A 19,956-nucleotide genomic window follows, 5' to 3' on the forward strand; every position below is an offset into this window, starting at 1 on the left:
TGAGACCTGCTCGGCCATACTCTCAGATCATGGCAGTTCTGACTATGACCACTTTTCTGCCTGTCCCCTCAAGCCTTGTCTTGCTATAGGTAAAAGAATCTGTGTAACACAGTCAGAGTTGGAACAAATTTTCCCTCCTTTTATAGATTTCCCTCTTGCAATAAAAACTAACATTCCTAAATATTAATTTTTAATCTTCTCACCTACCATTTATTTTTGTGGCTTTGTGCACTTTCAGTTTGATACCATTCTTAACATCTCTAGTTAGCCACATGGGGCATGCTTGTCACAGATTCTTTTGTTCTCATTGGAAAATCTTTTTTGTTGAGTAATGAAATACCTCCTTCAATGTCTGCTGCTGTTTTTCTACTGTCCCACCTTTTAACTTAATTTGCCAGGCCACTATAGCCAACTTTGTCCTCATATGTCTATAACTGCCTTTATATTTAGGTTTATGCCACTAGTTTCAGACTCAGGTTTCTAACTCCCAAACTGAATGCTATGACTATTATTGCCTGGAAGATCTTTTACTGTGAGACCCTTAATTAACCCTTTCACAGCATACAGTATCATGTCCAAAATAAATGTTGCAACACTGGTCTATCCATGCCATCATATTTTAAATGATCCTATCGTAGTGAATGGAGATTTGCAGAAGGTGGTTGATAAGATGTCACATAAGAATTTTGTTATCAGTATTTCAGGTGCATGATTGAAGAGGAAATGTAGCAACATGGAAAGGCCATTGGCTGAACAATAAGGAACTAAGAGCTAGTGAACATAGTGTTGGTTGCATTGCAGAGGAGTTGAAAGTGATGAAGTTCATTTTTGTTCTGTGGATACAGGTAATTTGTACTTAATGGTTGTGTAGGGAGAATGGGAGAATGGCAAAAGCTTTCCTGAAGAGCTTGTTAGAATGTGTTGACAGTTAATGGTAAGGTCCTAGGGAGTGTTGCTGAACAAAGAGACCTTGGAGTGCAGGTTCATAGCTCCTTGAAAGTGGAGTCACAGGTAGATAGGATAGTGAAGAAGGCGTTTGGTATGCTTTCCTTTATTGATCAGAGTATTGAGTACAGGAGTTGGGAGGTCATGTTGCGGCTGTACAGGACATTGGTTCGGCCACTGTTGGAATATTGCGTGCAATTCTGGTCTCCTTCCTATCGGAAAGATGTTGTGAAACTTGAAAGGGTTCAGGAAAGATTTACAAGGATGTTGCCAGGGTTGGAGGATCTGAGCTATAGGGAGAGGCTGAATAGGCTGGGGCTGTTTTCCCTGGAGCATCGGAGGCTGAGGGGTAACCTAGAACATAGAACATAGAACATAGAACAATACAGCACAGAGCAGGCCCTTCGGCCCACGATGTTGTGCCGAACTTCTAACCTAGATTAAGTACCCATCCATGTACCTATCCAAATGCCGCTTAAAGGTCGCCAATGATTCCGACTCTACCACTCCCACGGGCAGCGCATTCCATGCCCCCACCACTCTCTGGGTAAAGAACCCACCCCTGACATCTCCCCTATACCTTCCACCCTTCACCTTAAATTTATGTCCCCTTGTAACACTCTGTTGTACCCGGGGAAAAAGTTTCTGACTGTCTACTCTATCTATTCCTCTGATCATCTTATAAACCTCTATCAAGTCACCCCTCATCCTTCGCCGTTCCAACGAGAAAAGGCCGAGAACTCTCAACCTATCCTCGTACGACTTCCTCTCCATTCCAGGCAACATCCTGGTAAATCTTCTCTGCACCCTCTCCAAAGCTTCCACATCTTTCCTAAAGTGAGGCAACCAGAACTGCACACAGTACTCCAACTGTGGCCTAACCAAAGTCCTGTACAGCTGCAACATCACTTCACGACTCTTGAATTCAATCCCTCTGCTAATGAACGATAATACTCCATAGGCCTTCTTACAAACTCTATCCACCTGAGTGGCAACCTTCAAAGATCTATGTACATAGACCCCAAGATCCCTCTGTTCCTCCACCTGACTAAGAACCCTACCATTAACCCTGTATTCCTTATAGAGGTTTACAAAATTATGAGGGGCATGGATAGGATAACTAGGCAAAGTCTTTTCCCTGGGGTCAGACAGTCCAGAACTAGAGGGCATAGGTTTAGGGTGAGAGGGGAAAGATATAAAAGAGACCTAAGAGGCAACTTTTTCACGCAGAGGGTGGTACGTGTATGGAATGAGCTGCCAGAGGATGTGGTGGAGGCTGGTACAATTGCAACATTTAAGACACATTTGGATGGGTATATGAATAGGAAGGGTTTGGAGGGATATGGGCCGGTGCTGGCAAGTGGGACTAGATTGGGTTGGGATATCTGGTCGACATGGACGGGTTGGACCGAAGGGTCTGTTTCCATGCTGTACATCGCTATGACTCTATGACTCTATGACAGCTGTCAGAAACAATCAAATATAGGTAAGTGTGGAATCTCAGATTTCTGGGAAAATCTAATGATCGGGAATGACGTTGTGTAAAGGAAAGCTGAACAACGTGCCATAGAGATGATGACAGTTTTTACTTCATGTCATGCACTGCGGTATTGTACAAATTATCAAAATATTCTAGAAGATTACTTCATTGTGAACTACACAATCCATTTTTTTGTCAGTCAAATAAGGAATTACCTGTTTGAATTTTAACAATTGAACTCTGAGATTGGTTGCATGTGTTGTCAGATGCTATGACATACACAGAATACAACTGGCCACAGAGTAACATGGGTGTTCGACACCATGTTTCTGATGTGCTGCATGATGTGACGTTGCCATCAGGTCCTTCCGCAATAGCAGTGTACCACAGAGCACCTCTACTATGGTCCCACAAGACCAAGGCTGTGTTTAGATTACAATCCAGTCTTATTTCCATGTTCTGTGGGTTGCAAGCAACTGGAAATAACATTAAAAGTTAAAATAGATGTAGGATAACAGATTCAAACAATTAGTGTAACTTGAAATAATTACATGGGTGGATAAATTTATTAAATAGTCAATAATTCTTTTGGCATCCATCATTCTATAAAATGCAAAGAAAATAGAAAATAAATCACATTTGTGCATTATTCATCAGTTAGCGGCACTGACTAAAAGTAATAATAATGGTTTTGTCATTATTTGCTGTAACTACCTAGTAGTTCTAACTAATTTCTGCTTCAACCTTTTAATACTGACTCCACATGTCAGCTTCTATGGCATTCTAGTCGATGGGAATGGACATTCAAATTTCCTGCAAAGTTAATTTCACTGTGAAGAAGTATTATAATGAGGCTGACAACAGTGAATAGTAAAACCATTAGGGCTAATAGGGAAAGTATTAAAAATTACTTAAGCAGCCTTTTGCCAATGTTCCTCACTGTCTGAGCCACTTTTCTGTGTTGTATATAATCTTCTTTATCCTATAGGATAGGCAATAACCATTAGGAAAGACATTGTAACAGCTTAGTCCACCACGTCACTTTTCAATACAGTTTCACATGTTTTCATGAGAAATAAACTTCCTCATATGTTCCATGAACCTGGAAAGATGTTAGTTCAATCTATTCTTCCATAAGTACCAAACTCTGCAATAAATGTAATGTGATTAAGGAGTTTATAATGTTTGGCTCAGATGTATATTCTTAGTGATAATATTTCTAACTTCTTAGCAGAAGAAGTTGGTGTTAGGCAAGTTGAAAGATATAAATTTGGAATTTTGGACAATATTACTGGTTGAACAAGGCAAGCTTGGAAAATGTACTATCCAAAACTAGTTTGAACAACAGACCTGCTCTTGTTGTCCTCAAATACCTTTACTGATCCAAACAGGGCATAAAACTGAAGTGTGGGGCATTTCTGGGTGGTCATACTAACAGTATCAAAATACACAAACAGTGATCCTAGCTGTGGTTCTATAAAAGGACGTTTACAATGTAAACTAAACCACGTACAGAGATCCACCACAAAGAATATTAAAATGAACATAAAAGTTCACACATTGAAATACTGCTTATGGATGCAATGTCGCAAAATGATTTGTGGAAGTGAGTGATACCTGCATGTACATTCACCACTGCACTCTGGGGGCTTCTGCAGAAGTTGTCCGCTGCAAGAACAGAGATTGTGTAATGTTCACCACACTGCAGGTCTGGGAATTGAGCCTTTGTGTCACTAGTGTTGAATAAAGCAGTGACCTTTTGACTATCATGAGCAGTCACAATGTAAAACTTTCTTCCATCTGCCTCATCCCATGAGAAGGACACAGCATTTGAATCACAATTCAGCTCAGCTTTTAGATTCTCAGGAACACACGGTGCTGGTGAGAAAATACAGATAACTGTCAGCCCTGCTCTCCATCCTGCAAACACTTAGAACAAATAAACGTAAATTAATTTCTGTTCATATTGTAATTGGATATTAATCAAGAATTAACAGCATTACCAGTTCGGGTTTGTACGGAAGTACTTGAAATACCATTCCGACCATAGCTCATTGTTGTTACAGTTATGTTATAGGACTGTCCACAGTGTAAATCCCAAATTTCATAGCGTGTCTCTGTTGTGTTATGTGAGTGTGTATCTCCATCACTGCCTTCTGCAGTTACCTTGTAAGAAACTGCTCCATCAGTCTGACCCCATGATACCACTGCTCTATTTGAATTACAGTCCACATTCACAATGACTTCATCAGGGGCACATGGAGCTGTAGGAAAGATCAATTGAAAATTAGTATCTACTGGGACCATGACAGAAACTGTTTGCAGAAATGATTGCCACCAACATCTCATTGAGTTTAAACCACATTGATAAAACATTGATAAAACATGCATTGTTTTATTTCAATTTGCTGTGTCTCAATCCAGATTTTGTTTATTCAGCCCAATAAATTTCACCTCAGGTCTCTGGGTCACTATGACCTTTACACAGTTTGACTAATTTATACCAGTGTTGCATAAAAGACATAAAAGGGATTCTAATCTGGAAATTCCTTATTGCTAGCATCAAAAGTCACAAGCAAAATTTGCTGTGGTACAGACTGAAGAAGGGTCTTGTTCCCAGTTAGTCAGCTACATAGCTGAGCATATTCAATAGCTCAGAATTTTGTCCGAGCTAGTATTTCTTTGAATAAGAGAAGAGGGCTGGGATTTGCCGCTTGCTAACATTGTAGAAATAGATTAATGTGTCATTCAATTTAATAGCTGTGAACTTGCTGCCAACAATACTGTGACTATAATTTAAAAATAATCCTTAGTTCTGAAGAATTTTAAGTGTTCGCAGCAGATGAAAAGTTTTATACAAAGTCAAGATAATATTACCTGTCCAAATTTCATAACTGGAGCTGTGGATACTGCTGCAGTTGTCACCGAATGCAAGGACAAAGATGCTGTATCTTTGGCTGCAATGGAGATCTGGGATGGAACAGTTTGTTTCAGATGTACTGCACGCGGCTGTGTGTCCATCACTCCCCTCGGCTGTTGCAGTGTATGAGACTGTGAGATTGCTTGGCTCCCATGTTACAGAGGCTGTGACAGCGTCAATATCAGCTTGTACATTCTGAGGGGGGCAGGGTGCTTTTGGGAAGAGGACAGAGAAATGAGAAGTCATGAATTAGTAATATTATCATTATGACAACTTATATTTATAGTGTGCCTTTTGTGTGATAAAAGCTTCCCAGGAATATCACAGGTTGAAGTGTGACACTGAGCTCCCAAAGAGATGTACTCAGGTGACCCAGTGCTTGGGCAGAAGATAGTTTTTGAGCAAAACAGAAATTGCTGGAGAAACTCAGCAGGTCTGGCATCATTTGTGGGAGGAAAGCTGAGTTAACGTTTCAAATTTGGTGACTCATCAGAACTTCATCAGTTTTGAAGAAGAGCCGGCGAACTTGTAATGATAACTTTGTTTTCCTCCCAAAGATGCTGGCAGACCTTCTGAGTTTCTCTAGCAATTTCTGTTTTTGGTTCACATCTCCAACATCCACAGATAGTTTTTAAGGACAGTCTTAAAAGAGGGGGTTGAGATAGAGAGACGTAATAATGCAAGGAAGGTATTCCAGAACACTGGACACAAGTAACTGAAGGCCAAGTTACCAATGGTGGGATGATTAAAATTGGGGATGCAGAAGAGACTAGAGACCACAGATATTGCTGAAGGTTGTGGGGCTGGAAGTTATTCCAGAGTTAAGGAAGGGTGAGGCAATGGAGGGATTTGAAAACGTGGAGAAGAATTTAAGATGAAATTATTGCTTGGCAGGAGACAACGTAGGTCAGTGAGCACCACAGTGAGAGGGGAACAGGATGGAGCGTTGGCCAAGACACAGGCAGTACATTTGGCATGGGGATGCAGAACAAGGATGACGAGCCAGAAGAGAATTGGAATAGTTAGGTCTGGGGGCTCCAAAGCATCTACGAGGGTTTCAGCAGTTGATGAGCTATGACGGGGCAATATTAAAGAGATGGATATCACTGATCTTAGTGGGAGCACAATTACAATGTTGAACGCTTATGAACAGACTGGTTTCATTTCAGAGCAAAGAGAAATAACGTCTGAAATTTATGGTCTACCAATGATGGGTTTGATGTTTGGTGAAATCCAGCTGTTGGCATCTGCTGGCTACCTGCCTAAACCAGTGAAATTTTAAAGAGGTGGATAAGAGACCAGCGGCCCACCTGCCTACCAATCTATTGAGGTCATTAGGAGGCAAGTTAATGGCCACTTAAGAGCCCATTCCTCCACCAGTACCTGTGCCCTGATGGTCACCCATTGCCCTCCCTGCTGGCCTCTGAAATCAATTCTCCCAGTCGTCAACACTCTTCACTGGCAAACCCTGACCTTGTCTCCAGATCTGAGCTACTCATGGTCAGAGCTGCTTCCCAGACATGTCCATCCTGGCTGACACTGATGGGCGGGCCAAGAGAGCAGCAATAGCTTATTGACAAGACCAAATTAGAGACAAAATTAAAGAGAGCATGGAAAGAGAACAGAAACTAGAGAAAGATGTGAGTTCAAGACTGAAACAGGAAGTACATTAAAGGAAGCTTGACCAGGCAGCCAGGCAACCAGTGCAAGGAAGGGGTGTTGCAGAAGTAGCTGGTAACATGGTCAAGATCTTACTGAACTCTTTGCACTTGTTATTCGAGATAATGATGAAGGGGAGAGGTTTGCAAGGTTTAATACAAAGTTCCTATAGTATTGTTAGATCACTAGTTCAGAAAATGAAGATCTAATGAAGAGATGTCGAACAGCTATGCACTAAGTAGCATGATGGCTCAGTGGTTAGCACTGTTGCCTCTCAGCGCCAGGGACATGGGTTCAATTCGATCCTCGGACACCTGTCTGTGTGGAGTCTGCACATTTTCCTCGTATCTGTGTGGGTTTTCTCCCACAGTCCAAAGACTCCAGTCAGGTCACCTCATAATAGACAGGAAGAAGAGAAACATTCTACCTCCATTCTACAAAGAGAACTTTATGGTCACTAAGGCAAAGTGTTAATGTTAGAAACCAGTGCCATTCAAATGCGTTACAAAATGAGGCCACCACATTGGTAAGAAAAACGTTACCAAAAAACTCTGAAATAACCATTGTGACCTTCCTTAACCTCAAACTTCACGGCACTATTTGCTATCACAGCAGTGTAACATTCACAGCATTCACAACCTCTTTAGGAAGGTTACCTGTTTCAGTTTCAACGAAGAAAGTGCTTATACTCTGACAAGAACCATCCATTGCTTTGACAGTGATCAAGTACATTTGACTGCAGTGCAGGTCCATGAATTCACAGCTTGTCTCTGTTGTGTTACACTGTGTTACATGTCCATCTTCTCCGTCTGCGATTGTAACATACCACAGCGCACCATCACTCTTCCCCCAGGTCACCTTTGTATTTTTGGTCTCACAGTTTAGTTTGGTGTCAATATCCTGAGGTCCACATGGGGCTGCAGAACATAGAATTACAGACTAGCTGTGGCAGAGCAAAAATTATCTACAACCCAAAACATTCAAATCAAGGAGGTCACTTCAATTATACCCGCACTACAGAATAAAATCAAATTAATGCATGCATTTTCTTGGAATTAAGCAAAATCCTTGAATTGCACATTTGGTTGCACCTAATAAGTAGTTACAAGAGAAAATCACATCTCTTTATTTTAACAGAAGGTTTCTCTTTTGAAAAGAACTGGTTGCTTTAACTTAAATGTTGTGTCGATTTTACTGAGAATTACATTCAACATTCTCTAAGTGTTCTAAGATCAAGGCAAACTTTCAATATTCATTGTTTGAACTTTTCTATTGTGAAGAATGTCTCTGTGGTTACACTTTCAGTTGATGTATTTACATTCCTTACCTGCCCTCAAACTGAATGTCACAAGAAAGGTGACTGATATAAGGAAAACTACTAGCGCTATGCGTTATCAAGTGATTTGTGTTTACTGGACCCATAAACATCCATGACTGCAGAACTACTTACACTGTTACACAAGTGAAATGTCTTCTGAGGTCAATGCTGATTTTGTAACCCCCAGGTTCTCCCGACTGAGATTGTACCTTCAGAGAAAGATGGCATGGAACAACCAGTAGACTCCAGGGTAGGAGAGAGCCATTCCAGCTTTCTCAAAGCTGCCAAAAGTGGTCTGACCTGCGGCCCTCTCACCAACTGTGACTTCAAGACCTGTTCAAATGATGTGACCTCAGCGGCTGACACTCAAGTGCTGTACTTAGGCAGTGCTGCACTGTCTGAGGAGTTGCCTTTGGGTGAGATTCTGAAACAAAAAGATCCAATCTGCTCCCTCAGATGGATGTGACATTTCCCATAATGTAGTTTTGAACAGCAGGGGATTGTTCTCCAGTCCTGGCCCATATTTACCTCTCAACGCACTCACAGATGATCAGGTCTCTGTGTGTGGGAGCTTGCACTCTGTAGATTAGCAACCTACATTATGACAATAACTACACTTCCAAAGTACTTAATCGGCTATAAAGCATGTTGGGACATCCAGTGCCTGAGAATGGTGTTGTATAAATGCAAGCCTTTCTTTCTTTTCAAAGTTTCATGGGCCTATGGGGGAACACCTGAGAAAACAAATGGGAGGAAAATCTCTTTGGTTTTCAAACTGCAGGAATCAAGTGAGGTATTCGTTTGAGGGATTGTTCCCTCCAGTTTCTAAAGGACATAAGGCGACAGTGCACAACCTGGTCATACTCAGGTGCTAGGTCGGCAAACTTATTGAGAAAACTGATCCCTTGATCCCACCCTTGGGGGACTGTCTGTGTGGAGTTTGCACATTCTTTTCATGTCTGCGTGGATTTCCTTTGAGTGCTCTGGTTTCCTTTGGCAGTCCAAAGAAATGCAGGTTAGGTGGATTGCCATGGTAAATTGCCCATAGTGTCTGCGGATGTACGGGCTAGGTGGGTTAACAGTGGGACTTGCAGGGTTACAGGGATAGGGTAGTGGGGGTGTGTCTGGATGGGACTCTCTTCAGAGGGTCTGTGTGGATGAGATGAACCAAAAGGCTTGCTTTCACACTGTAGGGATTCTATGATTCTATGAACTGCTAAGGATGTTTGGCATGATTTCATAGTATCTTGTAATAAAACAAGAGAAGGCCATTTGACCTGTCGAGCTGCTCTGCCATTCATTAAGATATGGCTGATATGTCCATTGTCTCAGCTCCTCCTACCTGCATTATCCCCATAACCCATAATTCCCCTTCCATGCAAAAAACCCATCCAACTCTGTCTTGAATATATTTAATGAAGCTTGGGCAGAGAATTCCATTGATTCATTACCATCTGGGAAAAGCAGTTCCTCCTCATCTCTGTCCTAAATCTACTCTCCATAATCCTGAGGTCATGTCCCCTAGTCCTAATCTCACCCACCAGCAGAAACAACTTGCCTCTATCTTACCTTTCCCATTCATAATTTTGTATGTTTCTATGAAAGAAGTGAAAAGACAGGTTCATGCATCAGGAGATTGGGGTAGGATGTCATGTTGTGACTGTACAAGACATTGGTAAGGCCACTTCTAGAGTATTGTGTACAGTTCTGGTCATCCTGCTACAGGAAGCATGTTATTAAACTGGAAAGAGTTCCAAAAAGATTTCTAAGGATGCTACTGGGACTGGAGGGATTGTGTTATAAGAAGAGGCTGAATAGGCAGGGATTAGAAGGTTAAGGGATGACATTATAGAGCTTTATAAAATGATGAGGAGCATAGATAATGTAAATAGCCAAGATCTTATTCCGAGGATAGATGAGTTCGAATCTAGAGGGCATAGTTTTAAGGTGAGAGGGAAAAGATTTAAAAAGGATCTGAGGGGCAACTTTTTCATACAGAGGATGGTTCATATATGGAATAAACTGCCAAAGTGGTAAATGTAGATACAGTTACAACATTTACTTGATGGACAAGTACATGAATAGGAAAGGTTTAGAGGGATATATGGGCCAAACACAGGCAAATGGGGTTTGTTTAATCTGGGATACCTGGTTGGCGTGGACGAGTTGGATCAAAGGGTCTATTTCTGTGCCTCTAAAAGTTTCAGCTTTTATTGGAAGGAATGAATTCAGCACGAATTGTAAAAGAGAATGGTGTGTGAAGCCCTTTCTCAGGTTTGTTTCAATAGAATGGCTTACAGAACCAATCAGAGCTAAAAACCAGGACATGATCACTTCAACGAAAATGCTTCACAGTCAAAAGGGAGAACATTGGAATTAGGGCACAAATGGATATGGGGATCACATTGTGCAATTAAACCATGCCTATGGAAATGGTACAATACACCACAGTGTGCTGCAAAGTTCTCCAGAGCACCACTTGAGGCTTTGCTACAAAAAGTAGACAGGTTAGATGACAGATCCTCTTCTGATGGCACCATGTGTTGCTCTAGATTAGTACCAGAAAAGAAGTTGGAGCCAATAGGCTTACATAGTCAATGTCAGCAGTCTAGGCAGACATGGATGCAATACAAGAAGAAATTTAACAATCTGTCATGCTTGCTAGAGGTCAGTGAGTGCAATCTCCGATGCTATATCCTTACAAATGAACCACGAGCTTCCCCATTTCACCATTCACCACCTCTAGCCATGTGCAAATACAACTCAGAGCTATATTCGCCTTCTTACTCATAACATGGCTGCAAATCTCATACTTACATTTCACAGTCAGTACCCTGTGCCACAGGGGGAAAAAAAACACTCAATCCTGGAAAAGCCCTGTGGCTGCAATAGCTGTTTCTCTCATGAGAGAATGCAATGAACTCCTTCTTCTTGAATCAAGAATGTCAGACACATACCTAATGTAGTAATGGGCAGTGAACTGAGAGATATTATACATGTCACCTACAGCGGTCTGGAGAGTCTCAGCACAAAGAAGTTTATGGCTATGGATATCTTCATAGTCACTGGCAATGCCATCCTTGCCCTGACCTGAAGTTGCATGTCTGGTTGCAAGTGGAGGGAGGAGAATCATGAAATGCAGATGACTTGCATAATTCAGATTAAGCCAGGAGCAGCAGGGAGTCTTTCTGACGCTCCTTGTTTTCAGTGCATCCATCTTATCTTCTTCTTAGCTGCCTCTGCTCCATTTCCCTCTCTTACTACAGTCTAAAGGAGATGGAACAATGTCACCCATGAGTATGAGCAAATTGTCTTTAAATCAGAACTATGCAGTTCTGGTCACCACATTATAGGGAAGATTTGGAAAGGGTTCAGAGGAGATTTACTAGGATGTTGCCTGGTATAGAGGGAAGGTCTTATGAGGAAAGTTTGGGGGACTTGAGGTTCTTTTTGTTAGAGAGAAGAAGGTTGAGAGGTGACTTAATTGAGACATATAAGATAATCAGAGGGTTAGATCGGGTGGACAGTGAGAGCCTTTTTCCTCGGATCGTGATGGCTAGCACGAGGGGGCATAGCTTCAAATTGAGGGGTGATAGATATAGCATAGGTGCAACAGTTTCTTTACTCAGAGAGTAGTAGGGGCGTAGAACGCACTGCCTGCAACAGTTGTAGACTCACCAACTTTATAGGTATTTAAATAGTCATTGGATAGGCATATGGACGAGAATAGAATAGTGTAGGTTAGATGGGCTTCAGATCGGTTTCACAGGGCGGTGCAACATCGAGGGCCGAAGGGCCTGTACTTCACTGTAATGTTCTACGCTCTGTGATCTAGGGCCTGCTCCACATACAGGACCAATCAACGTTCACCGGCTTTAAGCAACTCTGGAATCCATGAAGCACTTCTACAAACTCAACCATTGCCATTAGCAGGAATTAGCAAATCAAAGAATGATTGATGATCCTTTTAAACAGGCAGAGTGGCAGCTGGTGGTAGAGGGAAGGAGGTGGTTCCTCCATCTGCTGAATGTATGTTCCACTGTAACAACAACAGAAATTGCTGGAGAAACTCCAGTGCTGGCAGCATCTGTGCGGAGAAAGCAGAGTTAATGTTTTGAGTCTGGTGATTCTTCATTAGGACTCCACGTGTTCCACTGTGTGAGTTTAAGAGATGTCAAAATTGGCAGCGTCAATGTCGACCAGTTACAAATGCAGCCTACACTGTGTACTTGACACACACTCTAACTGGCCCCTATTTAAATCAATGTTTAAACCACATGTGCTCTGAAGCCCAGTATTTCAACCAAACTAAACAGCGGCCCTATCAGAGGCAACTCATCAACTTCACACTATTATCTCACGGACATTCCATGTTACATCTCATGGTACACAAAACCCTTGTTGTTCTGACAATATCTCCCTATCATAAAGGCACTTTGCTACATGGTATCAATGCCTAGATTGCAAAAATACTTTGGCATATTTTTGAGGTTAGGAAAGGCATTACTTTAGTGACAACCACTCTTTTTGATTTCAAGTTACACTGTTAGCTCACTACGTTCTATTTCAGAAAACATCTCTAGTCCTCTAACCAAATTTTCAGCTCTGGTTCTACTGACTCTAGACTATTTTGTTCTTCCATCTCACCTCACTTCTCTTGTTGTTCACATTTTCCATGTCACCACTGAAGACTGAGTCTTGCAGTGCTCCCCTAGGCAAGGTCTCTCAGTACAGTTACAACACTGGTATCTGCCTGACAATGTGCAAAATTGCCCAGGTATGTCCTGTACACAAAATGCAGGACAAATCCAACCCTGTCAATTACTGTCCCAGCAGTCTATTCTCATTTATCTGTAAAATGAGAGAATGTGTCATCAACAGTGCTATCAAGCAGCACCTGCTCAACAATAAGCTGCTCAGTGATAACCAGTTTGGTTTCCACTGGGGCCCCTCATCTCCTGACCTCATTGCAGCCTTAGTTCAAACATGGAAAAGAAAGTGAAATTGCAGAAGTGATGTGAGAGTGACTGCTTCTGACATCAAAGCTACATTTGACCAAGTGTGACATCAAAGACTCTTAGCAAAACTGGAATTGATGGGAATCAAGAGGAAACCTCTCTGCTGGTTGGTCATACCAAGCACAAAGGAAGATTGTCATGGTTGTTGGAGGTCAGCCATATCAGCTCCAGGACATCTCTGCAGAAGTTCCTCAGGATAGTGTCCTGGGGTCAACCATCTTCAGCTGTTTCATCAATGACATTCCATCCTCAATGCGGGCAGAAGTAGAGCTAATAACCGATGACTACACATCTCTGATACTAAAGCAGTCCATATCAACTACAAGGTGATCTGTAGAATATCCAGGCTTGAGCTGACAAGTGATAAGTAGCATTCTTGCCAACTAAATACTGGCAATGACACAATCTCTAATCTGAGAGAATCTAACTATCACCCCTTGACATTCAATGACATTATCATTGTTGCATCATCCACTATCAACATCCTAAGGGTTTACGATTGACCAGAAACTGAACTGGACTAGCCATATAAATATTGTGATTAATTACTTGAGCATAACAGAAGCTAGGAATACTGCGACAGGTAACTCACTTCCTGACTCCCTAAAGCCTGTCCAACATCTACAAGGCACAATGTAGGAGTGTGATGGAATACTCCCCACTCTCCTGGATAGGGGCAGCTCCAATGACACTCAAAAAAGTTGACACCATCCAGGACAAAGCAGTCACTTTATTGACACCACATCCACAATACTCCCTCCACCACTGACACTCACTAGTAGCAGTGTGCCCCATCTATAAGATTCACTGTAAAACTTCACCCAAAAGGCTCTTTACACAGCACCTTCCAACCTCACAACCACCATCATCTTAAAGGACAAGGGGCATCAAATACATGGGAATACAACCACCTGCACTTTTCCCTCCAAACCATTCATCAGCCAGATTGGGAATATAATGCTGTTCCTTCAACTGGGTCGGTGGCTAAAAATCCTGGAACATGTTCCTAAGTGGCATTGTAGGAAGACCGACTTAAAATGGACTGCAGTTGATCAAGAGGCAACTGATCACCATCTTCTCAAGGAATTTGGGAACTAGGAATGGGCAATAAACTCTGGCTCAGCCAGTGAGGTCCACATTCCCCAAATAACTATGTAGAATTGACTTAACATGTTTATTTCTACCTTCAAAGGCTCCTCAAAACTTAGGTCTGGGATCATGTCTTCAAACACAGATTCTTCCAATTTCTGCTTAATATTCACATTCTCTGTGTCAATGAAGTACTTTGTGTATTTTATTATCAGAAGCAATCTATGCAAAAATCAACTCTTGTAGGAATCATTTGCACCCAATTAAAATCTTTTGATTCCATACCATAAACTTACCAGTACTAAATTCAAATACAGAGCTTTCTGAAGAGTTGCATACACCGTCCAATGCTGTGAGAGTTACATTGTACATCTGTCCACAGTGTAGATTGGTTATTTGACATTGTCTGTTGGCTGTATCACATGATGCTGTGTGGCCATCACTTGCTTCTGCTGCTGCAGAGTATGACACTGCACCTTTAGTGTGGGCCCATGACACAGAAGCATCGTTTGTGTTACAGTCCAGCTGCACATCGAGATTCTGTGGGATGCACGATACTGAAAAAAACAAAAACATTTAAAAGAGCACTTGCCCAGGAGCTGCTTTTATCTGCGGAATTATCTTCTGGTTGATGTAAATGTATCTAAGGTTTTCTGTGGAGAGTGGTGGTGAGATTGATGAAGTTCTCTTTCAATTACCTGTTTCAATTGTGACAAAATGACTCTCAGCAGAGTCACAATAATCATCATGTGCACGGACTGTGATGGTGTAGGTCTCTCCACAGTTTAGCTCAGTGATATCGCACATTGTTTGAGTAGCGCTGCATTGTTGGACAGTGCTCCCTTCTGCAGTCGCAATGTATGAAATTGCACCTTCACTTAAATCCCATGAGACTGATGTATATCCAGCATCACAGTTCATATTAGCATCAACATTCTGTGGGATACATGGCACTGCAAAACAAGCATTTGTAAATGTTACCTACTGGAAAAATAGTAAGTCACATGATCTGGAATTCAGAAGAAACATCTCTAAGAGGACAAGGAACTGACTGACATAGGAATGATTGAAGTATTGATGCATTTAAGAGGAAATCAGAAAGACGTACAATGGATACAGAATAGAAAGTTGTGCTAATAGATCAGAAAAGATTGGAATAGGCTTAATACTTCATGGATTGTTTGTATTCTGTACTAATTGTCCAATGAAAAAACTTTCTATAAAGTATAAAAGTGACAATGTCCAAAAAGCTATTTATAGTTTGAAGAATTTCTTACTTGAAATTCTTGTCCAGCATTACCTGTTTTAACTGTAACAGCAGAGCTTTGCAAGCTGTTACACTCCATGCTGATTGCCTGTACAGTTATATAGTAGCTCAGTCCACAGTACACATCGGAGATCTCACATTCAGTCCCTGTTGTATTGCATGTGACCCAATGATCGTTCTTTCCTTGTGCTGTTACAAGGTAGGACTCTGTACCATTGCTGGGATCCCAAAACACTGACACATTATTACTTTCACAATTGATGTGAGCAACTACATTCTGTGGAACACAAGGCACTGCAAACAGGAGAAAACAAAGAACAGAGTTTTGTTCATCAGAGATTTGCTGTTACATATACATTGCTAAACATTGTTTGATACAAAATCTTACCAATGGAACAATTGCTAGATTCACATTTATGGGTTTAGAATACAAAACAGTTCTCAGCAGGCTTAAAATTGTTTAATGAAGAAATTAAAATTGAACAAAAGAAGATCCATGAGGTACAGTGACCAACTGCTTGGTTGAAGACATAAGTGTTATTAAGTTTTCTGAAGGAGAAATGACTGAGTGGACAACAGTTAAAACAAAGAATGAAATCGGAATAATGGGCTCAGACCTGGCTAGAAAAACAAAATGTACACTCAAATTAATACATAGCTAATCTGGCATGGTGGCACAGTAGTTGGCACTGCTGCCTCACAGCGCCAGAGACCCGGGTTCAATTCCTGCCTCAGAAAACTGTCTGTGTGGAGTTTTCACATTCTCCCCATGTCTGAGTGGGTTTTCTCCGGGTGCTCCGGTTTCCTCCCACAGTCCAAAAATGTGCAGGTTAGGTGAATTGGCCATGCTAAATTGCCCGTAGTGTTAAGTGAAGGGGTAAATGTAGGGGAATGGGTCTGGATGAGTTGCTCTTCGGAGGGTCGGTGTGGACTTGTTGGGCCGAAGGTCCTGTTTCCACACTGTAAGTAATCTAATCTAAGCTAATAACACAAGCTAGAATGAGAGGAAGTATACGTTGGTTGTATACCAGTTTTCTTTACCCATATTCCAACTGGCATGCAATGGACAAACAAATAACTGCTGCCCTGTATAATTGGTAGCGTAACCTCAGAATACACTGCTACAATATCATGCAATTTTTTTTGAGTTTGTAACAGGAACCCTGTCTTTGAGGCACAAGCTACACAAATTGAAAGCAAATCATGGTACTGCTTCTTAATGTATCCTGAGTCTTAGCTCCCTATTACATAAAGGCACCAATTCCTGGAATGTACTGGTTTCTTGGTAATTTCACTTGTAAGTATGAGCTGAACAACATAATTGAGAGGTGATAGATTTAACTAGATGTGGTAGATGTGTTTGCAGCCAGATGATTAACTGTAGCAGTTAGCAATATACAAAGTGTGAGGTGGGGTTTATTAATGGAACATTTGACATTGTTATGTGACTTCTAAATTCTCCTGTCTTTTAGAATCTTTGTTTTATTAACGTTGATAAAAAACAAACCAAAGGTTTTACCTGTTTGAATTTCAAAAGATGAACTTGGTAAACTGGTACAAATCCCATCCATTGCTAATATCGTTATACTGTATATCTGACCACATGGGAGGTCTACAATCTCACACTCCAGTTCTTCTGTTGTGTTGCATGAATACCTGTCCCCTTCCATTCCTTCTGCAATTGCAATGTAGCTCACTGCACCATCACTCTGCTCCCATGATACCAACGTTGTGTGTGTTGCACACTCCAAAGATGCGCTTACAGTCTGGGGACTACAAGGGGCTGAAGATTATCAGAGAAATAAGATGGATAAAGAGCGAGTCAGTTACCTAAATTCCACAATATAATTGCACAAATAGAATTTCAAACAGTCTAAAAGTATTTATTCTTGTTAGGATGGAAAGAATATATTTATAGCTTTGAGAGCATATTCTAAACAGAAGACTTTTTATGGTGTGAATAAACTGTGGGACTTAGAGATTACTTGGTGTATGTTAGAAAAATAAACACTGGTTAATGAAAGATGTGGACAAGATACCTGTTTGAAATTCAACAACTGAACTCAGAGACTGGTTGCATTTGCTGTCAGATGCTATGACATACACAGAATATAACTGGCTGCAGAGTAACATGGGTGTTTGACACAGTGTTTCTGATGTGCTGCACGATGTGATGTTGCCATCAAGTCCTTCAGCAATGGCAGTGTACCACAGAGCACCACTGCTATGGTCCCACGTGACTAAGGCTGTGTTTAGATTACAATCCAATTTTACTTCCACATTCTGCGGGTCACAAGGGACTGGAAATAAGATTTAAACTTTAAATTGGATAAAAAATAAGATAGAATCTTATCATCAGACTAAGTGCAGGTAAATAAATGGATGAATGAATTTACTAAGTTGACTGTAATTGCATTCAAACTTTCATTCTATAAGCACAAGGAACTTCAACAGAAAACTAAAACATGCAGTTTCTCCAGTGAAACAAACAATGAAATACCATAAATGTGGACTTGCCTTGACTCTATAGCATAACAGCCCTAACAACTGACTAATAATATTGGAGTTACTGCTGAGTCACATTCACATATGGAAACTAAAGGTTCTCGAAAGAGCCTTAAACACATCATTTGCTTGATTATTCTGAAGATTGAGCCTCATTCTCTCAGCAGATGTTGGGGTACAGGTGAGGGTAGGAGAGCACAGAGCCACTCTCAGGCAGTCAGATGTGACTGGAGAGCTTTCACGCACAACCTTTATCCTCCCAAGCATCACAACAAATAATTTATGGAGACAAATGTGCCATCAAAAATAGGGATCCTTGGCAAAATCAAAAAATACTGCTAGTTGTAACAAGCTCACAAAAGCCTGGATGTAGACAAAGTTTTAAGAGCTGCAAGACAGTGTTCAAAGACCAAATGCACATATTTTCACTATACATTGGCCTCAAAGTCCTCTCAGCATGGGTGCAGCTGGCCTTGTATCTATCAGCTTTCACTGGATGTACAGCAGGCTGGCTGCATCCCAGGCTTCTCCTATTGTAATACAGCTTCAAGCTGCTTCAAACACCAACTACAGATGCCCACCCAAGATCAATTCATAAGGTTGAGTAGATTTTGCTTAAGGGTCACAAGGTGGAATTGTTTTCATCTGAAACATGAACAATGTGTTTCTATAGCTTGTCAGACCAAAAGATGTGAGCAACATACAGAGGAACTCCAGCTGTGTACACTCTAACAAGAGTTCTTCAATTTAAAAGTTTAAGGTGATTGTGTAAACTTTTGCTATAAATTCTGTGTCTTACAATTGTGTACTCCACAACCACCTGATGAAGGAGCAGTGCTCCAAAAGCTAGTGCTTCCAATTAAACTTGTTGGACTATAATTGGTGTTGTGTGATTTTTAACTTTGTAAACCCCAGTCTAATACCGGCATCTTCAAAACATTCTTCAATTTATGCTGCACCAGGGATTAATGCAACAAGAGCACAATTAACAACATAAAAATTTGATTTGTGCATTTAAATAGTGTGTGTGAAATTTATGACTTCATTTGTTAAGATGTCACAAAATATTTTATGGAAATGAGTGATACCTGAATGTACATTCACCACTGCACTCTGGGGGCTTTTGCAGATGCCATCTGCTGCTAAAACAGAGATTGTGTAATATTCACCACACTGCAGGTTTGGGAATTGAGCTTTTGTGTCACTGGTCTCAAAAGAGGTGGTGACTCTTTGCCTGTCTCGAGCGGTCACAATGTAAAACTTTGCTCCTTCGGTGTCATCCCATGAGAAGGATACAGCATTTGAATCACAATTCAGCTCAGCTTTAAGATTCTCAGGAATACACGGTGCTGGTGAGAAAATGCAAATAACTATCAGTTCATGCCGTCCATCGTGTAAATATAATTGTGAATAAATGCAGAACTATTTCCATTATTAAAGGATCAGTAATAGTACCAGTTTGAGTCTGTACAGAAGTACTTGAAATGCCATTCCGACTGTATCTCATTGTTGTTACAGTTATGTTATAGGACTGTCCACAGTGTAAATCTGGAAGTTCATAGCGTGTCTCTGTTGTCTTGTACGAGTGTTTATGTCCATCAACACCTTCTGCAGTTACCTCATAAAAGACTGCTGCATCACTGTGCCCCCATAATATTATGACCATACTTGAATTGCAGTTCACATTCACAATGATTTCATCAGGGGCACATGGTGCTGTAGAAAATAAAATATAAGCATTAATGTGCACTAGCT

General features: G+C 41.1%; 1 protein-coding gene across 3 annotated transcripts in view; it reads right to left on the reverse strand.

The window, feature by feature from the left end:
- Positions 1-19,956, reverse strand: part of fndc7rs1 (fibronectin type III domain containing 7, related sequence 1) — a 136,020-nt gene that overhangs the window by 39,062 nt on the left and 77,002 nt on the right. For 2 of the 3 annotated variants that reach the window (XM_087990794.1, XM_087990793.1), the window contains 12 exons: positions 19,657-19,917; positions 19,290-19,550; positions 17,736-17,996; positions 17,216-17,479; positions 15,730-15,990; positions 15,128-15,382; positions 14,726-14,986; positions 7,661-7,921; positions 5,303-5,557; positions 4,429-4,689; positions 4,043-4,303; positions 2,641-2,901 (listed from right to left, as the gene is read on the reverse strand). In XM_087990794.1, the coding sequence (XP_087846920.1) occupies positions 2,641-2,901; positions 4,043-4,303; positions 4,429-4,689; positions 5,303-5,557; positions 7,661-7,921; positions 14,726-14,986; positions 15,128-15,382; positions 15,730-15,990; positions 17,216-17,479; positions 17,736-17,996; positions 19,290-19,550; positions 19,657-19,917 (3,123 nt within the window). The remainder of the gene's footprint in view (positions 1-2,640; positions 2,902-4,042; positions 4,304-4,428; positions 4,690-5,302; positions 5,558-7,660; positions 7,922-14,725; positions 14,987-15,127; positions 15,383-15,729; positions 15,991-17,215; positions 17,480-17,735; positions 17,997-19,289; positions 19,551-19,656; positions 19,918-19,956) is intronic. The other variant, XM_043700160.2, reaches the window with a different exon arrangement.

This window comes from Chiloscyllium plagiosum, unplaced genomic scaffold (genome assembly GCF_037043375.1).
Source record: "Chiloscyllium plagiosum isolate Xiang-an unplaced genomic scaffold, Cpla_swu_hap1 HiC_scaffold_9, whole genome shotgun sequence".
Classification (NCBI taxonomy): domain Eukaryota; kingdom Metazoa; phylum Chordata; class Chondrichthyes; order Orectolobiformes; family Hemiscylliidae; genus Chiloscyllium; species Chiloscyllium plagiosum.